The 26,597-nt window shown below is 52.4% G+C and overlaps 1 protein-coding gene across 3 annotated transcripts in view; it reads right to left on the bottom strand.

The window, feature by feature from the left end:
- Nucleotides 1-14,426: 14,426 nt before the first annotated feature.
- WWP2 (WW domain containing E3 ubiquitin protein ligase 2) overlaps nucleotides 14,427-26,597 on the bottom strand; it is a 179,958-nt gene continuing 167,787 nt past the window's right edge. For all 3 annotated transcript variants that reach the window (XM_033218840.1, XM_033218841.1, XM_033218839.1), the window contains 13 exons: nucleotides 26,515-26,596; nucleotides 25,792-25,920; nucleotides 24,828-24,903; nucleotides 24,471-24,542; nucleotides 24,164-24,252; nucleotides 21,943-22,102; nucleotides 20,116-20,249; nucleotides 19,650-19,790; nucleotides 18,862-18,982; nucleotides 18,441-18,545; nucleotides 17,026-17,122; nucleotides 16,748-16,820; nucleotides 14,427-16,322 (listed from right to left, as the gene is read on the bottom strand). In XM_033218840.1, the coding sequence (XP_033074731.1) occupies nucleotides 16,223-16,322; nucleotides 16,748-16,820; nucleotides 17,026-17,122; nucleotides 18,441-18,545; nucleotides 18,862-18,982; nucleotides 19,650-19,790; nucleotides 20,116-20,249; nucleotides 21,943-22,102; nucleotides 24,164-24,252; nucleotides 24,471-24,542; nucleotides 24,828-24,903; nucleotides 25,792-25,920; nucleotides 26,515-26,596 (1,379 nt within the window). In that variant the 3' untranslated portion in view covers nucleotides 14,427-16,222. The remainder of the gene's footprint in view (nucleotides 16,323-16,747; nucleotides 16,821-17,025; nucleotides 17,123-18,440; nucleotides 18,546-18,861; nucleotides 18,983-19,649; nucleotides 19,791-20,115; nucleotides 20,250-21,942; nucleotides 22,103-24,163; nucleotides 24,253-24,470; nucleotides 24,543-24,827; nucleotides 24,904-25,791; nucleotides 25,921-26,514; nucleotide 26,597) is intronic.

Genomic DNA, 26,597 nt, shown 5'->3' with positions numbered 1-26,597 from the left:
AGTCCTTTATGCTCCTACTCACAGTTCATGAGGTTACCATGTCTGAAACCACAGTATATTTTAGCAGCTTAAAGTATGGGCTCAAGTCAGATTGCTTGACTTGGAATCCAAGATGTATCAACTACTAGCTGTTAAGGCTATTTGGCCGGGCGTGGTGGCTCACACCTGTAATCCCAGCACTGGAGGAGGCCGAGGCGGGGGGTGTCACCTGAGGTTAGGAGTTCGAGACCAGACTGGCCAACATGGTGAACCTCGTCTCTACTAAAGATACAAAAATTAGCTGGGAGTGGTGGTGCGTGCCTGTAATCCCAGCTACTTGGGAGGCTGAGGCAGGAGAATCACTTGAACCAGGGAGTCAGAGGTTGCAGTGAGCCGAGGTCGTGCCACCGCACGCCAGCCTGATGAGAGAATGAGACTGAGAAAGTGAAAAGTCCCTTCTGTCTCTCTCATCCCCTGCCTGGGCGATAGAGGAGGGACATGTTGAGATGGCAAGTCACATAGGGTGCAGCCTGACTGCTGAGTCGCTTTACAGAGAAGAGATGTCCTAGAGAAACACGCGCTTTGCATTTGATTTGATGTAAGCTGGAAATAAAACTTGCGTTCAGCCACTGAGATTGGAGGGCTGTTTGTCATCGCGACGTAACTTTGCCTACCCTGCTAGTCCACTAAGGTGGGGCTCCTTGTAATCAGCCACTGTGGTTTACTCACCTACCTCCTAGTGATGGATACCTGGATGACTTCCAGCTCTCCGCCACCACAAACAAAGCTACTACATGTCCTCATAAGGACCTGAGCAAGAATTTCTATGGAGTCCATGTCCAGGAGTTTGCAGGAACATAGTTCATGTCTCTAAGTACAGCCAGATTGCACACTAGAGTGGCTGCAGTCCTTTATGCTCCTACTCACAGTTCATGAGGTTACCATGTCTGAAACCACAGTATATTTTAGCAGCTTAAAGTATGGGCTCAAGTCAGATTGCTTGACTTGGAATCCAAGATGTATCAACTACTAGCTGTTAAGGCTATTTGGCCGGGCGTGGTGGCTCACACCTGTAATCCCAGCACTGGAGGAGGCCGAGGCGGGGGGTGTCACCTGAGGTTAGGAGTTCGAGACCAGACTGGCCAACATGGTGAAACCCCGTCTCTACTAAAAATACAAAAAATTAGCCAGGATGCGTGCTTGTCATCCCAGCTACTTGGAAGGCTGAGGCAGGAGAATCGCTTGAACCCAGGAGGCAGAGGTTGCAGTGAGCCGAGATCGCACCATAGCACACCAGCCTGGGTGACAGAGCAAAAAAGACAAATCTCTATCTCCATTTTCTCCTCTGCAAAATGGGAATAGTTTTATTACTACCTGCTTCATAGATTTGTTAGGAAAATTACACAATAATTTTTACACAAAATATTACATTACACAAAAATATTGCTGATAAGGGGCTTGGAGCAGAGCCTGCACACAGTATATCCCGTGTCAGTGTGATTGTGACGGTCCTTATTAATATGCTTGCCAACCTAACACTGCGCATGCTCCAACTTCCCAATTTTTATAGATCTTAGGAGTGCAATAGTATTCTGAGGTTATTCTGATAGAGCTTTCTCCCCATGGCCATGTCTACTGTCCTTCTGTGAACTGCTACTTCTGTCTTTTGCTCATCTTTTTTTCTATTGAGTTTCTTTTCTTTTTCTTGTTGATTTTCAGACATCCTTTGAATATTCAGGAAACAACTCCTGTTTCGGTTTTTTGTGACAGCTCTTTTCAGTCAGTCCCATCTGTCTGTTACTTTATCTTTGGGGAGCTTTGTGGAACAGAAATCCTCTATTTTTATGTAGACAAATCAATCCATTCTCCCCTATGGTTAGTGCTTTGTGAATTACACTTAAGAAGCCCTTCCCCAGCTTAAAGTCCCAAATCTATTCTCATACTTACACATCATTAGCTTTATATTTTCACCTTTCACATTACATCTTTTCATTCACTTCAAGTTTCTTTTTTATTTTTACTTTTTGAGAGACAGGGTCTCACTCTGTCACCCAGGCTGAGGGTGTGGTGGTACAATCATAGCTCCCTGCAGCTCGACCTCCCGGGCTCAAGCGACGCTCCCACCTCAGACTCCCAAGTCGATGGAACTACAGGCGTGCACTACCATACCCAGCTAGTTTTCTGTAGAGATGAGTAATTGCTCTGTTGCCCGGGCTGGTCTCCCCACCTTAGACTCCCAAGTGCTAGGATTACAGGTGTGAGCCACCGCACCCAGCCTCCACTTCAAGTTTCAAGACTTCTATTTATCTGACAATTTTCAGCTCTGCACCTCCCCAGCCTTCTGTTGTCCCTCAAGCACCCAAGCCTTGAGCCTGAATACACTTCTGGTCTGCAGCAGTCGGGGAACGGGCAGTAGCTGAGTTGCATGGGGTCTGGGAGGGGAGGTGGGTGTCCAACTCCTCTGTATACGGATGCTTAACTACTCCACTTGTTTTTGTTTGTTTTGAGATGGAGTCTTGCTCTGTTGCCCAGGCTGGAGTACAGTGGCACAATCTCCGCTCATTGCAACCTCCCCCTCCCAGGTTCAAGTGATTCTTCTGCCTCAGCCTCCTGAGTAGCTTGGACTACAGATGCACACCACCATGCCCGGCTAATTATTTGTAGTAGAGATGGTGTTTCACCATGTTGGCCAGGCTGGTCTCAAACTCCTGACTTCATGATCCACCCACCTCAGCCTCCCAAAGTGCTGGGATTACAGGCATGAGCCACTGCGCCTGGCCTACTCCAGTTGTTTTTAGGCCCTAGTATCACCCTTGCCTTCTTGCAGCCCCCAAACCCTAAGTCTCTCAAGTGGTCTACTAGACAGAGCGGCTCATTTCTCGTCAGCCTCCCCTGCAGTGCAACTTCCTGCTCTGCTTGATCAATTATAATCCTCCACCTGCTGTCTGCCTTGTAAAACTATGTTAGCCCTCCTTGTCTGCCACCAAGTCCTCTTATGTTCTCTTTGCCCTTGTAGGTTAAGACTTTTATAAAACTTTCACCTTGTTAATGGTAACAGATAGGAATTCAACTTTGTTTCCTCCAGAGAATATTCATCCCCGGCCCCTGCAGCTCCCCTGCTCTAGTCTTTTGCATCAGATTAAATGGTATCATCCTCTTCCCAGTTTCTCAAGCCAAAAATGAAGACGTCATCCTTGACTTCGCTCTTTCTCTCATGTACCATTTCCAGTCCACTGGCAAAATCATGTCAATTGCACCCCAAAGACAGCATGAGTCTTTCCATTTTCTACTCCATATGAAGTCAACACCTACCACACAGCCATTGCCTCTCCTGGATATCCACGGTACCTCCTAACCACCTTCCCTGCATCCCCTCCAGCTCCAGGGGACCCATGCTCCATGCTGCCTTTGGGGTGATCTTTCTCAGGTGTACCTCGGGGCACACCTGGCCTGTGCCTGAGCCTCCAGTGGCTTCCCACTGCTCTTAGAATGAAAACCGAAGCTCTTCATCAGGGCTCATGGGTCCCTGCATGACCCAGACCTGTGCCAACCTATGGGTCTCCTCTTATGCTGCCCCTGCTCAGTCACCCCAGCCTCAACCCACTCTCAGAACAGGTTAGCCTCCTTCCCACTCAGATGGCTGCACTGGATGCTTCTAACTCTGGACATTCCTCCTCCAGCTCTTTACTTGACTGGCTCCTTATTATTATTATTTTTTGAGACAGTCTCACTCTGTCACTCAGGCTAGAGTGCAGTGGCACGACCTTGGCTCACTGCAACCTCCACCTCCCAGGTTCAAGCGATTCTCCTGCCTCAGCCTCCCGAGCAGCTAGGATAACAGGCACCCACCACCGTGCCTGGCTAATTTTTGTATTTTTAGTAGAGACAAGGTGTCATCATGCTGGCCAGGCTGGTCTCAAACTCCTGACCACAGGTGATCCACCCGCCTCGGCCTCCCAAAGTGCTGGGATGACAGGCGTGAACCCCCGTGTCCGGCCTTCTGGTTCCTTCTTACCTTTCAGGTCATTAGGCTGAAACACCTCTTTTGAGATGCTTTCCGTAAAATCCTACCTAAGTAGACTCTTTCTCTTGCACTCTTCTCTGCCATATAATATTTATCAAGAGGCATCCTGTGCCCCTTGCAGAAAGCTGATGTTCAGGGGTGAGTACCACGTATGGAGTGCAGGGACAGGATAACAGTCAACATTTACCACTCAGGTTACTTCTCATGTACCCCACACACAGACATTCCAGATTTGAACCAGTGTGGACCAATTACAGAGAGTTGGCAGACCTTGACTATAAAATCCAGACATTTAGATCAGGCGCAGTGGCTCACACCTGTAATCCCAGCATTTTGGAAGGCCAAGGCAGGAGGATCCCTTGAAGCCAGGAGTTTGAGACCAACCTGGGCAACATAGTGAGACCCTGTCTTCACACAAAAAAAATTTTTTTAATTAGCCGGGTGCACTGCAGCCTGGGTGACAAAGTGAGACACTGTCTCAAAAAAACAAGACAAAATGAGCCAGGCATGGTGGCATGTGCCTCTAGTCCCATCTACTCGGGAGGCTGAGGTGGGAGGATCGCTTGAGCCCAGGAGTTTGAGGCGACAGTGAGCCTAGATCGCACCACTGCACTCCAGCCTGGGCAATAGAGCAAGACCCTGTCTCAAAAATAAATAAATAACACAAAATAAAATCCAAAGGTTTGGGGGTGAAATGGATATCCTCCCAGAAGAAGCACTGCTTCTGCACGCACAGCCCACCGGGCCCCAGATACTCATGGGAGGCCGTCATGGAGGCAAGAGCTTTACCTTGAGCCAGCCTCCGTGGGAGTCCTAGAGCTGCAGAGGCCGCCCTTCAGGCTAATTTGCTGCTGTAATAGCACCATCTACCCTGCTGCTCACCCTATAATTACACAGGAAACGGCCCCAAAATTGTCCTTGAGAGACTGGACATGACTCTTGCCAACTATGTTTGGCTGGAGGCCCAGACAAGAACTAACGACATCTCAAGGCAGAGAGCCACAGTCGCAGACTGGGCCGGACCTGAGGGCCCCGGGACCACTGGCACTGCCGGGCAAATGTTGTCAGGCTGGAAACTGGGGTCTCGGGGAGGGATTAAAATTACTCCCACTTCCCAGTATTCTGTTTCCCCGAGAAGAGGAAGACGGGCAATCGGCCTGTGTTCCTGGTATCATTTTGTTGATTCACAGATAATCTCCCTGCCATGGCTCTTTCATGTATGAAAAATCATGGCCACATTCAGGAACCAGGGGATGGAAGGGATGCTAACCTGAGGACATTTAATCTGACCTAGGATGGTGTACTGGTTACCTATGGCTGCCTAGAAAATTACCATAACAGTTAGCTGCTTACAACACGCATTGGTTATCTCACAGTTTCTGTGGCTCAGGGGTCCAGGCATGGCTCGCCTGGGTCTCTGCTTTGAGTTGCTCACCGGCTGCAGTCGGGGTGTCCGCTGGGCTGTAGTCACCTCCAGCTCAGCAACAGAAGGATCCGGCTTCAAGCTCACATGGCTGTTGGCAGGATTCAGTTCCTCATGGGCTGTGGGCCTAAGGGCCTCAGTTCCTTGCTAGCTGTTGACATAAGGCTGCCTTCAGTCCCTTGCCACGTGGGCCTCTCCAGCACAGCAGCTTGCTCCATCAGAGCACACATGTCAGCAGGCAAGGGGACAGTCAGTGAGACAGATTGCAGCTGAATCACAGAAGTGACATCCCATCACCTGGGCCATGTTCCACTGGGTAGAAGCAAGTCACTAGGGCAGTCCACTCTCAAGGGGAGGGGTTTCCACCAGGAAGGTGGGAATACCAGGAGGGGAGCACTGGAGGCCACCTAAGAAGTCCAGGCCGGGCGCGGTGCTCACGCCTGTAATCCCAGCACTTTGGGAGGCTGAGACGGGCGGATCACGAGGTCATGAGGTCAGGAGATCGAAACCATCCTGACTAACACGGTGAAACCCCGTCTCTACTAAAAATACAAAAATTAGCCGGGCATGGTGGTGGGCGCCTGTAGTCCCAGCTATTCGGGAGACTGAGGCAGGAGAATGGTGTGAACCCGGGAGGCGGAGCTTGCAGTGAGTGGAGATCGCGCCACTGCACTCCAGCCTGGGCGACAGAGCGAGACTCCGGGTGACAGAGCGAGACACCACCTCAAAAAAAAAAAGAACAACAAAAAAAAAAGAAGTCCACCTACTAGGCCAGGCATGGTGGCTCACAGCTGTAATCCCAGCACTTTGGGAGGCTGAGGCAGGTGGGTCACCAGAGGTCAGGAGTTTGACACCAGCCTGGCCAACATGGTGAAACCTCGTCTCTACTAAAAATACAAAAATCAGCTGGGCGTGGTGGTGGGTGCCTGTAATCCCAGCTACCTGGGAGACTGAGGCAGGAGACACGCTTGAACCCAGGAGGTGAAAGTTACAGTGAGCCGAGATCGCACCATTGCACTCTAGCCTGGGTAACAAGAGCAAAACTCTGTCTCAAAAAAAAAGAAAAAAAAGTTCACCTACTGTCAGAAGGTGTGCGAACTAGAATGACTCTATCTTGAATAGGGGCTGGATAAAATGAGGATGAGATCTGCTGAGCTGCATTCCCAGGAGGTTAGGCATTCTCAGTCACAGGACAGAGGTTAGCAAGACTGGAATCACAAAATACAAGTCATAAAGACCCAGCTGATAAAACAGCGTGCGGTAAAGAAGCCAGCCCAAGCCCACCAAAACCAAGATGGCGACCAAAGCAACCTCTGGTCATCCACACTGCTCATAATACGCAAATTGTATTACATTTGCATACTAAAAGACACTTCTACCAGCATGTGACAGCTTACAAAGGCCATAACCATGTCCAGAAGTGACCGTACACGATAGAAAAGGGAAATTCCCACCCCTTTCCTGGAAAACTCATGCATAATCCACCCCATATTTAGCATTTAATCAAGAAATAACCCTAAAAATAGCCAACCAGCAATGCTCAGCACTGCTCTGTGGAAAACCATTCTTTTGTTTCTTTACTTCTCTCATAAACTTGCTTTCACTTTACTCTGTGGACTCGCCTCGAATTCTTTCTTGCATGAGATCTGAGAACCCTTTCTTGGAGTCTGGATCAGAACCCCCTTTCTGGTAAACACTAACACAGATAGGAACAAGAATTCACTAGGGTAATCAAGAATAGAATACAGTGGGGTTTTCTGAATTTGGTGCCTAATTAATGTCTTAGAATGAGAATACTGTTAGTGGAAAATGCAGAAGTAAAATATCTTTTTTTTTTTTTTTTGACAGGGTCTCACTCTGCCACTCAGGCTGTAGTGCAGTGGCACAATCTTGGCTCACTGCAACCTCTGCCTCCTAGGTTCAAGCGATCCTCCTGCCTCAGCCTCCTGAGTAGCTGGGACTACAGGTGTCCACCACCATGCCTGGCAATTTTTTTGTATTTTTAGTAGAGACGGGGTTTCACCATGTTGGCCAGGCTGGTCTCAAATTCCTGACCTCAGGTGATCCACCTGCCTCCGCCTCCCAAAGTGCTGGGATTACAGGCGTGAGCCCCCATGCCTGGCCACCCTCTTGTTTATAAACAGGACTACCTATTGCCACCACTGGCTTTGGAGATAAGAAAGCAAAGCAAAACCATCCCACCTACTCCCCTTCCCCCACCCCACTTCATCCACCTACCTCCATCCCATGCCCTTCACCTTCCGCCCTCTCCCAGCATAAGGAAACCAGTCAGTGCTCTTGGGGAAGTGGGCGCAATGAGGTTCATGTTGGCTGATGATCTGGGTGTGGTGTTTCACGCCTGTAATCCCAGCACTTTGGGAGGCCGAGATGGGCGGGTCACCTGAGGTCAGGAGTTCAAGACCAGCCTGGACACAAAGGTGAAACCCCATCTCTACTAAAAATACAAAAATTAGCCGGGCATGGTGGCAGGCGTCTGTAGTCCCTGCTACTCGGGAGGCCGAGGCAGGAGAATCGATTGAACCTGGGAGGTGGAGATTGCAGTGAGCTGAGATCACGCCACTGCACTCCAGCCTGGGTGACAGAGTAAGACCCTGTCTCAAAAAAACAAAAACATAAACATCTCAGCTAATGAGCAAGAACTGCATTCCAAAATGTGTTTCTGTTTTCTTCCCCCAAGACCCCCTCAGAATGGCAGTGAAGGAACATTAAAATTTTCCCATTTTCCTCTACCCAGTGTGCCCAATCTGAGGAGTAGCATCTGAGAGGTGGACCAGAGAGTTCAACACATTTCTAGGAGGTGTCAGGCAGGAGGAGTGGCCAGGCAGAGGGAGCCCTCGCCAAGAATTCAGGCAGAAAGCGCTTAGCCAAGGAGGGCTCTGGTGAGCCCTGCAGAACCCGGGAAGGCTCAGGACTGAGAAAGGCAGAGGCAGCAGCAGCAAGGTTAGTTGAAAGTCAGTATAATAAACGCAGACAAGCCCCTTCAGGGCCTCTATGCACAGGCTGCCATCTGCAAGCTGTCCCTCTTCTGCCCCCAGGCGCATCTATCAAAGGAGAGGAAGCTTCCAGAGAGCAGATCAAGCATCTCTTCTGACTAGAGCCCCAAAAGTGTGTATTTATTTATTTTTGAGACAGAATCTTGCTCTGTCACCCAGGCTGGAGTACAGTGGCATAATCTTGGCTCACTGCAACCTCCGCCTCCTGGGTTCAAGCAATTATCCTGCCTCAGCCTCCTGAGTAGCTGAGATTATAGGCGCCTGCCACCACGCCTGGCTATTTTTTGTATTTTTAGTAGGGACGGGGTTTCACCATGTTGGCCAGGCCAGTCTTGAACTCCTGACCTCGTGATCTGCCTGGCAGCCTCCCAAAGTGCTGGGATTATAGGCTTGAGCCACTGCATCCCGCCCAAAATTATTTTGTACCCTAGAACTTAAAGTGTAATTTAAAATTTTTTTAAATAAATAAATAAAACAACCAACCAAACAGGCCAGGTGCAGTGGCTCACGCCTGCAATCCCAGTACTTTGGGAGGCTGAGGCAGGAAGATCACTTGAGACCAGGAGTTTGAGAGCAGCCTGGGCAACATAGTGAGACCTCGTCTCTATAAAAAATTTAAAAAATAGCCAGGCACGGTGGGGTGTGCCTGTGGTCCCAGCTACTCAGGAGGCTGAGGCAGGAAGGTCGCTTGAGCCCAGAAGGTCAAGGCTGCAGTGAGCTGTGATGGCACCACCACTGCACTCAACCTGGGCAAATAAGGGAGACCCTGTCTCAAAAAAAAAGGCAAGGTGTGGTGTCTCGCACCTGTAATCCCAGAACTTTGGGAGGCCAACTCAGGAGGATTGCTTGAGCTCAGGAGTTTGAGACCAGCCTGGGCAACATGGCAAAAAACCATCTCTACAAAACATTTAAAAATTAGCTGGGTAGTCCCAACCACTCAGTAGGTTGAGATGGGAGGATCACCTGAGCCCGGGATGTCGAGGCTGCAGTGAGCCATGATCGTGCCGCTGCAGTGAGCCATGATCGTGCCACTGCACTCCAGCCTGGATGACAGAGTGATACCCTGTCTCAAAAAAAAAGAAAAGAAAAGAAAAGAAAAAGAAAAGAAAGAAGGAAGGAAGGAAGGAGGAAGGAAGGAGGAAGGAAGGAAGGAGGGAGGAGGGAGGGAGGGAGGAGGGGAGGGAGGGAGGGAGGGAAATGAGCCCTGCAGAGCTCGCAAGAGGCTGAGAACTCGGGGGCAGCAGGAAGCAGGAGTGAGGTAGAGAGCTGAAAACTGAGGTAGCTACAAGTTTCTCTACAAAAGGGTGGGACACTCAGGTCCTCTCCAAGCCCCACACGGCCTGGCTACCTGCCCACTCCCAGCTGCAGGAGACGAGAGATGGAGTCAAGCTCCAGGACTGAAGACCTGAGTCAAAGCTGCAGGCTGGGAGAAGGAGCAGGGGAGGAAAGCAGGAGAAAAGGTAAGGCTGGGGGCCTGGGCTCTGAAAGCTCGGTTCCTTCCTGCTGTCTGTTCCCAGGAAATCTACACGCAGGTGCACTCTGTCTCAGGCACGTCCTCGTCCCCAGGCAGGAGACGGGAGGAGTCATCTCTAGAGAAACCAGCCACCCTGGAATAGACAGCCCCGAACAGTAACATCTGGGGCCTCAGTGAAAAGGCCCACCTGCCACCCAATCCCTTTCCAGCAAAGGCCAGCAGGTGAGAGAACCACTCCTGTGGTGTCTTCCATGGAGGAGGCAAAGATGTTGACTAGGGAGCTGCTCCTTCGCCGGCTCTCCTGGGCTCCCATGCTCTTCCCTGCCTAATGCTTCTGCGGCTACCTGTTCTTGTCCGTCTGGGCACCCACACTTCGAGGGTCTGATCTGCGAATGGCAGTTTGGGACCCTGGCCTGGGTGACCTAGGAAGATCACAGAGACCCTGTTCAGAACCCATGAAGTGGGTTTGGCTAGGTGAGTTTCCATCTCTTTAGTCATTTGTTCTCAAAGCCATAGCCCAGGTACACAGCAGCAGCAGTTTGCCTTTGTCTCTGCTGGTTCACATGAAACGGGAGGAAACAGCGAGCTGGCCCTGTCCCCTCTAGGCTGGAGTTTATTCAGACCCCTTCAGCCCACAGCAGCTGAACTCTCAGCCCCATTGCCAGGCAATGCAAGCATGCAACAAGCCCACAGCTTCATTCTCGCCCCACGTTTTGTGTTTTTGCTCTGTTTCTGGCCTGTGGAATTCTTTGTCTTGCTTTTGAACCAGTTCTTTTTTTTTTTTCTCTTCTTGTAGTTTGTTTATTTGGAGCAGAGATGTGATCAAATCATGAATTCACTGTGCTATTTTGACAGAACCCCATGTTTTGAATTCAAATCATTTTTTTTTTTACACCAAAAGAACAAATGCAGCTAGTAGAGTAGTTAATTCTATGTTTTGGGCAAGAGAACTAAAGCTGGGAATAGAGTATCTTGTAAGCCAGTGGTCCCCAACCTTTTTGGCACCAGGGACCGGTTGATTTCATGGAAGACAATTTTTCCACAGACTGGGATCGGGGTATGGTTTCCGGATGAAACTGTTCCACCTCAGATCATCAGGCACTAGATTCTTATAAGGGGCGTGCAACCTAGATCCCACACACGCGCAATTCACAATTGGGTTCATGCTCCCATCTGAGAATCTAAGGAGGCTGCTAATCTGACAGGAGGCAGAGCTCAGGTGCTAATATCAGCAATGGGCAGCAGCTATAAATACAGATGGAGTTTCGCTCACTCAACTGCTGCTCACCTCCTGCTGTGCAGGCCAGTTCCTAACAGACCATGGACCCACAACGGTCTGTGGCTCAGGGGTTGGGAACCCCCGTGGTAGACCATCAAATATACTGAGAAAGATGGCACCAGAGTCCAACTAAAGAGACCAAAATTATAGCAAGCATCAAAAAGAAAACCATGATCACAAAGGACTGGAATACACAATTCTCCAAAGAAGATATACATTTGGCCAATAAGTACATGACAAGATGCCCAACATCATTAGAGAAATGCAAGTCAAAGCTACAATGAGATATCACCTCACACCCATTAGGAGAGCTACTATTAAAAATAAAAACAAGAAAAGAACGAATGTTGGTGAGGATGTGGAGAAATTGAAACCCTTGTGCATTGTTGGTGAGAATGTAAAATGGTACCACTACTGTAGAAAACACTATGGAAGTGCCTCAAAAAATTACAAATAGAATGATGCTGCGTGTGGTGGCTCACACCTGTAATCCCAACACTTTGAGAGGCTAAGGCAGGAGGATCACTTGAAGCCAGGAGTTTGAGACCAGTCTAGGCAACATAGGAAGATCCCATTTCTACAAAAAATAAAAAAGCAGTCAAGCATGGTGGCATCACACCTGTGGTCCCAGCTACTCAGGAGGCTGAGGCAGGAGAATCACTTGAAGCCAGGAGTGCAAGGCTGCAGTGAGCTATGATCATGCCACTGCACTCCAGCCTGAGTGACAGCATGAAACTCTGTTTCTAAAAAATACATAAAAAATAGAATTACCAGCCGGGCCTGGTGGCTCACGCCTGTAATCCCAGCACTTTGGGAGGCCGAGGTGGGCAGATCATGAGGTCAAGATATTGAGACCATCCTGGCCAACATGGTGAAACCCCATCTCTACTAAAAATACAAAAATTAGCTGGGTGTGGTGGTGTGTGCCTGTAGTCCCAGCTACTCAGGAGGCTGAGGCAGGAGAATTACTTGAACCCAGGAGGCGGAGGTTGCTCCTCTGCCTTCCAGGTTCAAAGTGATTCTCCTGCCTCAGCCTCCTGGGTAGCTGGGATTACAGGCACCTGCCATCACACCCGGCTAATTTTTGTATGTTTACTAGAGATAGGGTTTCGCCATGTTGGCCAGGCTGGTCTCGAACTCCTGGCCTCAGGTATCTGCCCGCCTTGGCCTCCCAAAGTGCTAGGATTCCAGGCTTGAGCCAATGCACCCAGCCCAGAAATTTCACTTCTGAGTATATCCCCAAAAGAACTGAAAGCAAGGTCTCAGGGGTATTTGTCCATGTGTGTTCACAGCAGCGCTGTCCACAGTGGCTAAAACATGGAAGTAACACAAGTGTACACCGAGGGATGAACAGAGAAGAAGAAAGATACAATGGAATATTTTTCAGCCTTAAAAAGGAAATTCTGACCCATGGATGAACCTTGAGGACATTATGTTAAGTGAAATAAGCCAATCACGAAAAGACAAGGGCTGTATGATTCCACTCATAAGGAGGTAGTTAACAGGGGTCACAATCAAAGGGACAGAAAGGAGAATGGTGATTACCAGGGGCTGTAGGGAAGAGGAATGGAGGGTCAGTTTCCATTTTGCAAGATGAAGAGAGTTCTGGAGATGGATGGTGATGATGGATACACAACATTATGAATGTATTTAATGCCACTGAATTGTGCACTTAAAAATGATTAAGATAGAAAGTTGTGTATTATGTGTATTTTACCACAATAAAAAACGAAATGAAGCAACAACAGTCAGGCGCGGTGGCTCATGCCTGTAATCCCAGCACTTTGGGAAGCTGAGGTGGGAGGATCACCTGAGGTCAGTAGTTTGAGACCAGCCTGGCCAACATGGCGAAACCCTATGTCTACTAAAAATCCCCAAAGTGCTGGGATTACAGATGTGAGCCACCACACCTGCCCTCGGTGGGATTTCTAAAGTATATCTGGAAAGATCCGAGAGAAGCCAGGAGCGATGGTTGCCTCCGGGAAGGGATCAGGGTGGCCGAGGGACGGAAGAGTAAGGGAGGCCTTACACAGCAGGTCCTTTGCATCTTTCAACTGAACCTTCACCAAATTTTTAAATAAAAATAAAGACGCATGATCAACAATCCAACTTCTAGGACCGCCCCCTAGCAGAGGAGCAGCAGCAGAAGCAGCACACAGACCTGCCCGAGGGCATTTCCCAGAGCTCCACAGCCACCGGCAAACTGTGGGACACAAGTGCCACCCCCTTTAGGAAGGAGATGAGCATACTATAGAACTGCAAGAATACGGCATGTCACACAGTGGCTGAAGAATTTAGTATCTACATCGACGAACATGGAAAGGGGTCCATAACATCTCATTTAATGAAAACAGTGAGTTGCGCAGTGTGTACAATATTCCGTTTTTGGCATATTTAAAAATCCTCTGTGTAAACGATGTGCCCACCCACACAGAAGCGTCTGGAAATGCCACTGCCAACTGTGAACGGTAGGTCCCTCTGGGGACAAGGGTTGGGGGAACGATTTCCACTGGGGCATGTCTTATTTGAATTTATCATGAGACATCTGGACCTTTTCCAATAATTCTGTCAGAGTACAGCCTTGGCCTGTTGCCTGAAAATAAGGTTTTGGAGCCGGGCACAGTGAGTCCAGCTGATGAACCCAGGAGGGAGCCCGCTCTGAACACCTCTGCCCTGCTCAGCATCGGAGGCACGGTCGGGGCCCTGCTTGGTCCATGACAAAGTCACTTCCTTGTCAAATGCATCAAGACCCATCAGCATGGTGATCTGTCAAAACCAAAAAAAGTGGGTGGCAAGCCCTTACGTGACCCTGAGGTCAAGATCACAGAGTCCCTCGACCATCGACCATCGTGGAACTTGTGAAACCTGAGTATTTCCTGAATGAATGACTGCCTAGAACACTCTCCCTGCAAGCCAGTTTTGGAAGCCCCAACCTGCAGCTGTTATTGTTCTGCACCCCACAGCAACTGCTTGGAGACCCCCGGGTCGAGGCCGAGGGTGCCAAAAGGGTGCAGTGAGGTGGCCGACCAGGGGCTGAAGCCGGTGATCCCCGGGCCAGGACTCAGCTGCCCAACCCAGAAGTTGGGGGCTGCCTCGGTCCATGACACACAGGCTTCTCAAAACCAGTGAGGTCAGGGAATTTCCACCCCTATCCAGGCCTGGAGGGTCTGTGAGGACCAGAGTCCTCTTGACTAGGGGACCGTAGGTTTGTAAACATCCACACCAACACCACCCACAGCTGCTGATTGTTTATTGCACAAGAAACTGGCAATATCGAGGCAGGGGGCGGGTATTACAAAATAGTCTGGTGACCAGCCCATAGCTAGCAAAGGGCATTCCGTACAGACACCTCAGTTATATACACGTACGCGCACACACGCACGAACACACATGAACACCCGTGAGCCTAATGTTTCCAAACCTCACCAGCAGCTTGCACCCTGACCCACCCTGGAGCGGCTTCCGTGGTGACGTGCCGCAGGGAAGTACGGCAAATGACTGAAAGGGACAGAAGAGGTTGCGCTGTGGCAAGCTGAGCCACTCAAATCAGCACACACGACACAGGCAGACGCAGGCTGCACCTCCCCGGCCAGGGAAAGGTCGAGAATCTGGGAGCATGGAGACTGTGCTTGGAAGGCACCCGGGACCAGTCCAAGGGCTGCCTGGGGTCCTAGAATCCTGGGGGCCCGGGCCAGGAGTCTGCCATGATTACTGCCCCAGCATCCTGGGGGGGCATGGTCACCTTGAAGATTTCAATGTGACCTGTGAAGATTCCAATTATGGCAGAGTCCCCGGGTTGGAGGCTGGTGGGAACTGCAGAAATCAGACCGGGCTATGCAGCAGGGCAGGGCCTTCCTGCTGGTTTCCACGTCCTGTGTGCAGATGAAGCACCTATGCAGAATGGACACTTTCCGCTGGCCGGGCCGCACTCCATTCTGAACGGGGGACCAGCAGGCCCGCCTGGAGCTCCAAGGGCTGGCGGGAGAGCTCCACAGCCCGACCCCTGTGTCCTGCCACTGGGGACTGCCTGGGGGACCCTATCTAGCAAAGGGATTTCTTCTCTATTGAAGGCGGCAAGGCTAGGAGTGGCGCTCGGGACCTCAACCCCTCCCACTCTGCCAAGCTCGGGGACGAGGTCCCTGCCAGGCTGCGCTGCCGGGTCAGGCCCGCCTGAGCTCACGGAACCGCCAGGCAGGTTCTTGAGAGGTGTGGCTGTTTGGGGAACTCGTGGACCCAAAGGCCTGGGTCCCTCAAGGTCTCAGAACGCCTGGGGTGCCAGCTCCTGGACAGAAAATGACAGCAGCGTAACCAAAAAAACTGCAACCCTACAACACAACCGCTTCAAGTTTATAAATGGAAAAAGAAAGTCTGAGGGAGTCTGCTGTTTCTGTCCCATGGATACCCAGGCAGCTTAGACAAACCTTCATTTGCTGAGAATGAATTAATTGGCCAGCATGCGTCCTGCGACTCAGCCTCCATCGCTGCTGCCTGCTAGGGAGGCAGGCGGAGATGGCCTCGCCCCAGGGCCGTCTCCCTCAGACCTTCACTTCATCTCGATCATCAGAGAGGCTTTACAGGCAGAACCTCCTTTGCGGGCAAAGACCCGTGGCTCTCAGTCCAGAACAGCCCACCCCACCCCCAGGAGCCAGTCTCCTGGCCGAACTAGTCCGGGAGGTCTCCGGCCTCTGTGGCAGCCCCTGGGGATGCAACACCTTCCCTTGCACACACACACACCCGGGGTGGGGTCTAGAGGACGGGGGAGAGTTTTGCAGAGAGGGTCACCCCTCTGGAACTTTGCGAAGGTGGGGCCAAAGGCAACTAGAGGGCTTTATTCCAGACTGCCATCCACGGTGGGGGGAACTGCAGGGCCTCCTGGGATCAGGCTCTTCTGCCAGAAGCAAGATGATGGTGTCGTCCCACACAGGGCCACATCCACGGGGGCCTCCCAAGGCTGCAGGGCCGGTGGCCTCTCAGGCAGGGAGGACTCAGGACTATGTGTGCACTGGGGGTAGTGGGGGGGCGGCCTCAGTTACTCCTGTCCAAAGCCCTCGGTCTCCTCAATGGCATACAGCAGCTTCTCTCTCAGCTGTTCGTAGCTCTTGTAGGGAGGAAGATCCAGACGGTTGAAGCTATCGAGAGCGGGGAAGCACGACAGTCAGCCCCAGGAGGCCAGGGCTCTGACAGCCCCACCCTGCCTGCCTGCAGCAGGGCCACAGGGCTTGTGCCACACTGGCTAGGGCTCAGGGGCTGCCAGTCAGGCCTTCACACTGCAGGTGCCTGGACCATGGGGTGTTAAGGAGGGGCCAGGACAGCTGGAAATTGGCTGGGGGGACACTTAGGGCAGTAGCTCTTGGACGACTGGAACAGAAGCACTTCATATGTAAGACCCGGCAGATAAGATGCCCATCACAGCCCCATCTCTCCAAACCAACACCCCAGGGCCATGCAAAAGCTGCCAGACTCGAGGCTAAGAAGCTGCTACGCCCACTGGGCTGTGCCAGGAGCTCATCGGGACTGAGGCCCCCCGACGTCCCACTAAAACTAGCGGGCTCACCAGGTGTGGCTTCTGGGCAGCCAGGTTTCCTTGCCAACTTTGTCAATGCAAAACTTCTGTGGTCCATTGCTACCTGTGATCCAAGGTAAAACACACCCATGTCAACAGAGCAAAGCAGGACCCTCCAGCTCCACCCACAGATGGGCTCGGCCCCAGGACACAGAGGCCTCAGCTCTTCTCCATCCCACTGACGTGCTTCCAGGAAGAGACTAGGATTCCCCTCCCTCTGAGCTGTCCTCACTGCCAGCCAGGACACCAGAGGGCGAGAGAAAACGTACCGATGAGTTCAGCAAATCCCCCGACGGGCAGGCGGCAGGTCCCGGTGACAAACTGCAGCAGCCGGATCCTCTTCTCATTGTCCATCTCCTTCACCACCTGGAAGTCCGCAAGTCAAGGCACAGTCAGGCGACCCACGGGCCCAGTACTTAGCCTGAACGTGGAGCTCTCCAGCTCGGCGGGGCCCCTCTTTGGGGCTGAGGACACAAAGCCAGGCTGGCCAGGGGATGACAGCCTCCAACCTGAGCAAGCCCGGAAGTGCTTCCGCTAAGAGGCTGTGTCTGCAGAAGATTCCCACCCGTCCATGGGACATCTCTGGGTCTCAGGGACACCAAGTATTCTCTTCCCATCCAAGTTCTGCTTTCAGAAATGACTAAATATGGGAGTGACTACTTAATGGGTATAAGGTTTTTGGGGAGATGAAATGTCCCAGAATTCGATAGTGGTGACAGGTGCACAACACTGTGAATGTACTGGAAGCCCCTACTCTCTCGCCTGGGCTGGAGTGCAGCGGCACGATCTCGGCTCACTGAGTGCAGTGGCACGATCTCGGCTCACTGCAGTCTCCACTGCCCAGGTTCAAGCGATTCTCATGCATCAGCCTCCCGAGTAGCTGGGATTACAGGTGTACGCCACCACACCTGGATAATTTTTTGTATTTTTAGTAGAAACACGGTTTCACTATGGTGGCCAGGCTGGTCTTGAACTCCTGACCTCAAGTGATCCACCCACCTCGGCCTGGATGCGAAGCCAAGGAACCCAAAGTGGAAAGCCACTGAATTGCGTATCTTAAAAAACTTAAATGGGTTGGGCACAGTGGCTCATGCCTGTAATCCCAGCACTTTGGGAGTGTGAGATGGAAGGACTGCTTGAGCCCAGGAGTTCAGGACCAGGCTGGGCAACACAGCAAGACCCTGTCTCTATTGAAAAAAAAAAATTTAATAGTTAATTGTAGGTTATAGAAATTTCACCTCCACAAAAAATTTGTATACATACATATGCATACAGACATATACTAAGAATATCTGTAATCAGTATTTTTTTTAATGCTATACTTCATAACGACAACAATGACAGCTCTTTCTGTTTTCTGGAGCCAAGCCCCTGACTTCCTGTCCCATCTGGCTGGCAGGGGACCTCTCAACCAGTGGCAGCTGCTGTCTGCCCGCAGGTCTGTCCCTGCACACCAGCTGACCCAAAGCTGACCACTGACGGCCTCCTGTCACATGCACTGGCCACCACTCAGCTGGAACTGTCCCTGTTCATCCCAAGGCTGGTCTATCGTCTCCTTTTGCAAGTTGTGGGAGGTGAGGACAGGGTCAAAGCTGAAGGTCCTTGCGTGTGAGGTCTCCTCAAGATCCGTTTCCTTTGGCTGATGGCCCAGATGTCCCTGCCAAGGCCTGGGCCCAGGACCCACCTGCCAGAACCACTGGATCTGCTTGCTGTTCTTGGTGTAGTGCCGGTAGATGGTGCTCTTCTGCCAGTCACTCATGTCTATCTCCTGCATGCCGCACAGCATCAGCTGGGGAGAGGCAGCAGTCAGCACCCCTGGCAGGCCCCTCCCCCACGCATCGTCCACTCGCTAGCATATGACATTGCCCCAGACATGTTCAACTAGCCATTTCTGGTGTCAGCGTTAATAATATGGGTAATGTAAGTCCGTTTTCTTGAAACAAGTGTCTGGGGAAAGGTGGGTCCTGAGATCCCAAATCAAACCCATCTGCCCTGCCGCGGTGGGAGTTTTATTGCTGAGTGTCTGTGGTGCACAGTGAGTGCATCACAGAGCAGGATCACCCCAGAGGCAGGGGCTCTGGGTCCCAGCAACCTCAGACACTCACCTCCAGCTCTTTTTCATCAAAGTAGCGCAGCCACTCCAGCGGGGCCACCTCGTTGAAGCCATCCAGGAAGGCTTTGGTCTGCTCTTCCACGCCTCGGGTGAAACGCCAGTCGGTCAGCAGCCTGAGACCAAAGACCAGCCATAGGTGGAGGATGAGACCCACTGCTCAGACGCAGCTCCTGGCCAGGCCGCGTGGCCATTACCACACAGGACCACCAGCTCAGAAGAGCCCACTTCGCACACCCAGACCCAGCCTGCTGGAGGCCCTAGAGTGCAGCCCTAAAAACCTCGCAGTGACCTCCAGACACTGGAGTCTTTGAAATCATCCTCACCACCGCCTCCTCCTGCCCCTGCCCACAACGCCAACTGAACCTCAGACGTATGAAAGCGTGGAGATAAAAAGACTAAACCAAGAGGCCTGAGGAACAGGCATGGAGAACGGGCACACGTGAGATGGTGGGTCTAGGCACGCAGGCCACAGAGATCCTTTCGGCCTGGAGAAAGATGCAGACGTCTAAGCTTGATGCGACTTCAAAGAAATTCCACCCTGGAGGCTTGACGTCTCCCACACAGGGAAAAAGCGCAGCCGGGAGTCGGTAACTAAGGACCTCGGCTCTGGTCCCCCAGCTCGCGCCATCACATGACTGCCCATCAGCAGCCACCATTGAGGCAGATGGAGATGGCATCCACAGTGACCGATGGGCCACAAGGTGGTGGCCCATCTTGCTCTGCAACCCACTAGATCTCCACACCGCCCCTGGAGTGGAGCCCCCGGCGCCTGAGACTCACATGATGTACTCTTCCTTGTTCTCCTCCGTGACCCGGATGCTCTCGCCGCCCTCCTTCAGTTCGTGGGTGGTCACCTTGCCCAGGATCTCCATGTCCTGGATGAAGTACAGCTCCAGGCCACATTCTTCCAGGTTGTTCTCTCTGGGGGCACAGCAGACCAAGTAGGGAGATGTCTATCGTGGCAGGGTCTTTCCTGGATCCTGCTCTGCTGCCCATGGGACACCAAGGGTTCACAGGTGGCCTAGAATCCTGAACAGTGACAGGGGACAGCTCCCTGACTCAAGGAGAGGATTCTAGAACTGTCCACGGGGGACCCAGAGGACATTCCTCTCCACTAGCTCTTTTAAAGGCTGAACAAGAGCTCAGAGGCCACACCGGCAGACACAATGAAAGCCATCGGTACCTGCTCCCTGCCCAGAGACGTCCCTCCTATCAGTGCGGTGGGGTGAGGGGGGAGGGAGCTCACTTGATCCAGACAATGGAGTTGTAGAACTCAGGGTCGATGGACTCCAGGTCTTTCAGGGTTGGCCTCTTGTTGAGCATCCGCTTATAGAAAGGGAGGGTGAAGCCCGTGTCGATGAACTTTCCGTGGTACAGCGCCTGGGAAGGAAGAGGCACAGCACAGAGCTTTGGCCCTCCCCGGGCACTGCCAAGACTGGCTCTTGGATACTCGGTATCAAACTCCGCTACCGCTACCCGCCTTCCCCGACAGAACCGCAGCAGCGGCTGCCTTGGACGCAGCGGGAGGGCCTCGGGAGCAAACAACGCCTTTGTCCTGACTTGCACCTACAGAGGGACTCTCACCCTGCCCTGCAGACCGCAGGGACTGGGCAGAGACAGCCGGCGCGGGAACCCACGTCCAGGCCCGCATCTGCCCCTCACACTGGCCGGCTGGCTCCCAGCCTAGCAAAGGTCTGTCCCACGCTCACAGAAAAGGCTTGCTCAGAGCAGCTCCAGGTGGCAGCCCTGACTCACTGGCGCTCAGGGTGGGTGGCAAAGGCAGCCAAAAATAATGCAGACACCGCTGACAGCGAGAGCTGGCGGCCAATGGTGAGTAATAGTCTAGGGTTTTACCGGTCTGTCCTGTTGGCTGCTGGGCCAGGCGGGTCTCTAGACCTGGGAAGAATGTGCCCACTTCCAGAGCCCAGCACCTTGGCCAAGAGCTCCCCGACGATGGGAAGGGCCATATTTAGTCACAGGCTCCTGGGGCACTTGGGTCCTCCTAAGAGGGGAGCTCAGGAAGGCAGGGGAAGAAGCGAAGGAAAGTGAGAACTGAAACTTCTCAAGCTATGAATGTGGCTCCCGTGCTGGTCCCGCTTCTCAATCCGGGTTCTCCACACTCCCAAGACCCTCAACAGGGGGCACGTGGCAGGACCTCCCTTTCCATATTCACACTGTGTCCTTCTTTCCAGTTAAATACAGATGCTGGGAAAGCCCCTCCCCAGAACTGGCCCACTTTCTGACATTGTCCCTACACCCTGCACCAGCCAGCCCACGGTTCACCAGGAGGCAGCGTGGCGTGAACAGCAGCCCCCGTGGACTGGCGCGCCCTCTCTGGGCCCCACCCTTCCCTCCCATAGAGCTCGTAACCTAAAAATGCAAAAAGCTAGAGAGAGTTCTGGAGAAACCAGAGCTTTCTCAGTGGCTGCCCTGCAGGTAGTGAAGAGTTTCCACGCTGTTTGTATAGGACTTGTCGAGAGGGAGCCCAGGGTCTCTGGGCCACAGACCTTAGGGTTTTGTTCTAAGCTAGTGTTGATTCCAAATGTCCTTCCAGAAGGCTTAGTGTCTCAGTGGGACATTCCCAAATGCCGTGACAGTGTCACCTCCCAGAGACAGGCAGCAGGTGGGCAGCTATGGTTTCACCTGGCCCTGTCATCCCAAGGCCCTCAACAGAGCACATATTTAATGTTCAGTAAAGTCTGTGGCCCAGAGACCCTGAGCTCCCTCTCGACAAGTCCTATACAAGCAGCGTGGAAACTCTTCACTACCTGCAGGGCAGCCACTGAGAAAGCTCTGGTTTCTCCAGAATTCTCTCAAGCTTTTTACATTTTTAGGTTACGAACTCTATGGGGGCGAAGGGTGGGGCCCAGAGAGGGCGCGCCAGTCCACGGGAGCTGCTGTTCACGCCACGCTGCCTCCTGGTGAACAGGCCCAGGGCCTCCTCCAGTGCTGCCCCTTCCTGGAGGTCTCAGAGAAAGAGCAGATTCCCCTGGTGCCCCTGGCACACTTCACCAGGAGAGGGAAGAGGAGGGAGAGGAGGAGGGAACTAGGCAGACCCCTGGGGCCCCCTTACCATGGCGATGAATCTGCCTATAAAGCGGAAGTAGGTGAGGTGGTCCGGATTGATGGAGGAGGCAGGGTTGATCTGCAGGCAGTAATTGTTCTTTCCCGCGTATTCAAATAAACAATACATAGGGTTGAGCACCTCGTGAGACAGGAGGAAAAACCACTCTCTGTGAGGGAAGAGAAAGAAAAGACAAGAATCATGGGTCCCTTGGTGCACATCTGCACAGGAGCTGTGACTCTCCACCGTTGTGTTTCAGGTAGTCTGGGGACACGTGTCCCAGGGAGTCAAGCCCCGTGACAAGCGCCCGGGCTAACCTATATGAACAGCTGGTCAGTGAACAGGGTGGGCTCAGGCCTACACAGAATAGCAACTGCATTTGAGGATGATGTTTGGGAAAACGTGTGCCTGTCAGCTCCCAGGTGACGTGTTCCAAGACTTTACATCACAATATCCAGAGCTTCTAATGGTAAAGGGAGTCCTTGTACCCTGGGTCACCATACTCAGTTGCATAGGCTGTGCACTGCACAAGGGCATGATGCATGTTTATTACAATAATTTTTCTGCAAAGGTTCTGTTGAATAGCAACTACCCTGTTTCCGCTCTACCTGGGTGGGCAACATAACGTAAATACAGAGCACCACATTCCCAACCCCGATCCATGAAAACCTAATCCATGCTGCCTTCAGATTAGAAACCTCACACCCACCAGCTATGCCACACTCTTGCGCTTTGCCCTCCCTTCACCCCCAGACCCCAACACCATCCCCGTTCCCACACTTCCACGCATTCATCTGAACCAACACCCGTGCCCTGGGTGCGAGCCTCAGGCATGAATTCAGAGTCCTTTTGGGCTTGAGCTAAACCAGCAAGGGGACGTCCCAAGGGGGCCAGTCCCCGGCTACTGGGCTGTTTGTGGCTGGGCAGACGAGGAGTCCTTCGACGCAGAGGGTGCCCCGGTATCCTGTCCGTGGTTCTACCCTGTGGTAGAACAGCATGACGTAACCTACCATAGGGTAAAACCACTGGCAGGACACAGAGAGAGACACACACAGGGCGCGGCCACACCAGAGAAGCCCACCAAGCAGAGCCTGGAGAGGAGGTCACCACGGAAAAAAGGAACAGTCCATCCACGGGGCCAGCGCAGAAGGCCACGCCACCACCAAACAGAGGACCAGAAGCAAGTTAACCCAACACCAAGCGAGAAGACATGCCCACACCGGGAGAGGTCTCGAGCGGAGAGGTCGCCGCAGGCCACGGCGCTCCCTCTCTCTGCCGGGGTCCTTCTGCCCTGCCGTCCGAGGCAGCATTTCCCAGAGGGCCTGTTAACTTTTATGGGTGGACCAGGGTGAGGGCAAGACAATGCTTTGGACTCTTTTTAGGGTAACATAAGCCATTACAGTGTTACTGACCCCAGACACGTGACATGCAGCTGAGCCCTGCTCAAGGCCCTGTGGATCGTGACACAGCTTATCCACATGGGGACACCTGACTTCACCTGCCCTGGCTGCCTTAAGAGCAGGGGACCCCAGGGTCAACTCTAATGGATGACCACACAGCCCTGATATTCAACTGCCCAGATGCTGCTGGCCTGGTTGTTAAAGTACAGAAACATGACACACTGGTAGATAACAGAGCCACTGTACTGAGCTTTCGCCCCTCCCGGGAGTCCTCCGTTGTCTCATGACCCAGTTACTAAAGGCTTAACACCCAGCCCAGCAGGGCACCCCAGGCCCCTGTTCCAGGCTCAATGGACTGGCCACATGGATTCATGTATTTTGGTTTTTTGTTTGTTTTGTTTTTGAAATGGAGTTTCGCTCTTGTTGCCCAGGATGGAGTGCAGTGGCACGATCTTGGCTCACCACAACCTCCTGCCTCTCAGGTTGGAGCGAGTCTCCCGCCTCAGCCTCCACTATGAGCTGGGATTACAGGCATGCGCCACCACGACTGGCTAATTTTGTATTTTTAGTAGAGATGGAGTTTCTCCATGTTGGTCAGGCTGGTCTCGAACTCCCGACCTCAGGTGATCTGCCTGCCTTGGCCTCCCAAAGTGCTGGGATTACAGGCGTGAGTCACCGCGCCTAGCGGAATGCCACACTGTGCCCACTCCTGAAGATGCATGAGAGCTTTGGGAGGGAATATGAGTAGGGGACAGGCAGTTTTCTGGCCATGGACGCTGTAGCCTGGGGAAGCGGGGTACAGGGCAGCCTCCCAGGGCACTCAAGCTCACCTGGCGATGCCCCCATAGTCCAGGCCCTCCTCGCCACGCATGATGATGTAGAGCCGGCGGCGCAGGTCATAGGGTTTCATGTTCATGATCTGGAAGACAGAGCATCGGGCCGGCCTGCCACTCTCCCTTTCACAGCAGGCAGGGGCGGGAGGGACGGGACTCTAAGGCCTATTCTGCAGCAGACACAGTCACCAAGACCCATGCCGTGGAAAGTCTGCAGTGTGGGTTTAACAGGCCATGCGATAGGAGATGGGGTGCTGGGAGGACGGCGTCGGCCTGGCCCTGGTTTCAGGCACCATGATCTAACCTGTTGGAAGGAATCTTCAAAAAGCGTCTGCCTGGAAACACTGATCTTCACATGGCTGGGTAGGGCATTTGACTGAAAAAAAAAAAGAAAAGAAAAGAACTTCAAATTGAGCCTCAAGTGATCATCTGTTCTCCTGTCTGTATGAACAGACAGCCCCCAGCCCACTGGGCCAGGAGGAGACAGCATGTCCCCTAGGAATGAAAACTCGCTTCCTAGAGACAGCCAGCTCGGGGTTAGACAAGTGTCTGGCCCCCACCTAAGACACAAACATTCCTATACCTGCTGCTGCGCCGGAAACTCACACCGAAATAAGTCAATGACCCCAGCTGCCACGGGAGCCCCAGTACCAGAACTCACATGGCAGAGGAAACGGAACTGGTGATACTTCCACCGAAAACTGCGGTCATAAGCACCAGGGGAGCCTTGCTTCGTCCTGGGAAGAGCAAAGGTGTTCAGCGGTTCATGCCGTTTCTCAGAAAATGAACAACTTGTCTCTGTCAACCCTAAGGAAAGCTGGTGCTATGTTAATGTAAAGATGAGTAATGTAAGGCGGGGAAGTGACTGTCATTAAGATCCTTGAAGAATAAAAAAGAAAATCTAGAAATAAAGCCAGACTTCTTGTTTTTAGAGAAATAACACTCGTGTCACTTGGAATAAACAGGATAGTCCCTTCCTCCCCATCCCATCGTATTTATTCGTTTGTTTATTTTCTAGAGACGAGATTTTGCTCTGTCGCCCAGGCTGCAGTGCAGTGGTGTGATCATGGCTCACGGCAGCCTCGAATTCCTGGTCTTAAGTGATCCTCCCACCTCAGCCTTCCAAGTAGCTAGGACTACAGAAGTGTGCTACCACACCGAGCTAATTTTAAATGTATTATTATTTTTTAGAAACTCTCACTCTGTCACCTGAGCTGGAGTGCAGTGGTGCCATCATAGCTCACTGCAGCCTCAAACTCCTGAGCTCAAGGGATCCTCCCACCTCAGCCTCCCACATAGCTGGGACTACAGGCAGGCACCACCGCATCCAGCTAATTTTTAAATTTTTTGTAGAGATGGAGTCTTGACATCTTTCTCAGCCTGGTTAATCTTTTTTATTCTGGTAGAGACAGGGTCTCACTATGTTGTCCAGGCTGGTCTCAAACTCCCGGACTCAAGCTGTCCTCCCATCCCCTTCAATATGACATCAACATTGGCCACTAGAGGGCAGTAAGGGCAGTAGAACGCACCGCAGGGGCCACCCAAAGTGGGCCTCCCAGAGCCAGAACAAGGACAGCCTGGGTCTCGGCTCCTGGACGCTGCTGCTACCTGCACAAAGTCCTTACCCCGACTCAAACCCTGGGCGAGGATCCTTAAAGGTGGTGGTGCGGGTATTGTGGTCCACAAAGTATCGCACCCCCTCGCTGGTGTATTTCATCTCCCATCCTGGGGGCAGAGCTGGTTCCTGGATCATCCTGGAAACATGGGAAGAAAAGGGTGAAGGGCTGGTCCCACCTTCTGGACCTTGGGGGTTGGAGGCCGGGTCCTCAAAGTGTGGCTTTGTCTCTGCAGAGTCCATGAGGGACCTTGATGACATGCACCCAAGAAGCATGACCCAAGTTGTGAGGACAGTTCTGCAGCACAGAGAGGTCATTTATTATCTCATGGCCAAAAATGCAGCCCTGCATGGATGGCACTGGACTGAATGGCCACCAGCAATCCTGAGACACTCCATGCCCCAGCACGGCTTCACTTGGGGTGTTGGGAAACCAGGATGCCCTCAACCTTTTTGCAATTATCAGCAGCCTGCACAATCAGTATGGAGACCAGCAACACCCGCCAGCCAGGCCACCCTCCATCCACCAGGAAGGTCTATTTAAGAAACCACTTTTAAGCTGTCATCAGGCCAACAGTGTATCTGTGCAGTGAGAGTCTCAAGACACTTGTGTGTGGCCACAGGTCCCTGACAGCAGCCCTCTGGGACGATGCAGTCCAAAACCACCTGCCTCATGCTGGAGCTGCACAGAGACCTAGCCTGGCCCGGCCCCCCTCTCAGCCCAAGTCCTTACCCCTGGGTCCGGGGGTCCTCCCACTGGGTCGTGCGAGTGTTATGGTTCACGTAATACACCCGTCCATTGTCCTGTCTCTTCTC

The sequence above is a fragment of the Trachypithecus francoisi genome, unplaced genomic scaffold (assembly GCF_009764315.1).
Source record: "Trachypithecus francoisi isolate TF-2019V2 unplaced genomic scaffold, Tfra_2.0 Lachesis_group10, whole genome shotgun sequence".
NCBI classification, from domain to species: domain Eukaryota; kingdom Metazoa; phylum Chordata; class Mammalia; order Primates; family Cercopithecidae; genus Trachypithecus; species Trachypithecus francoisi.
Note: the sequence above shows the minus strand (reverse complement) of the source record. Positions and strands in the feature narration are given on the sequence as shown.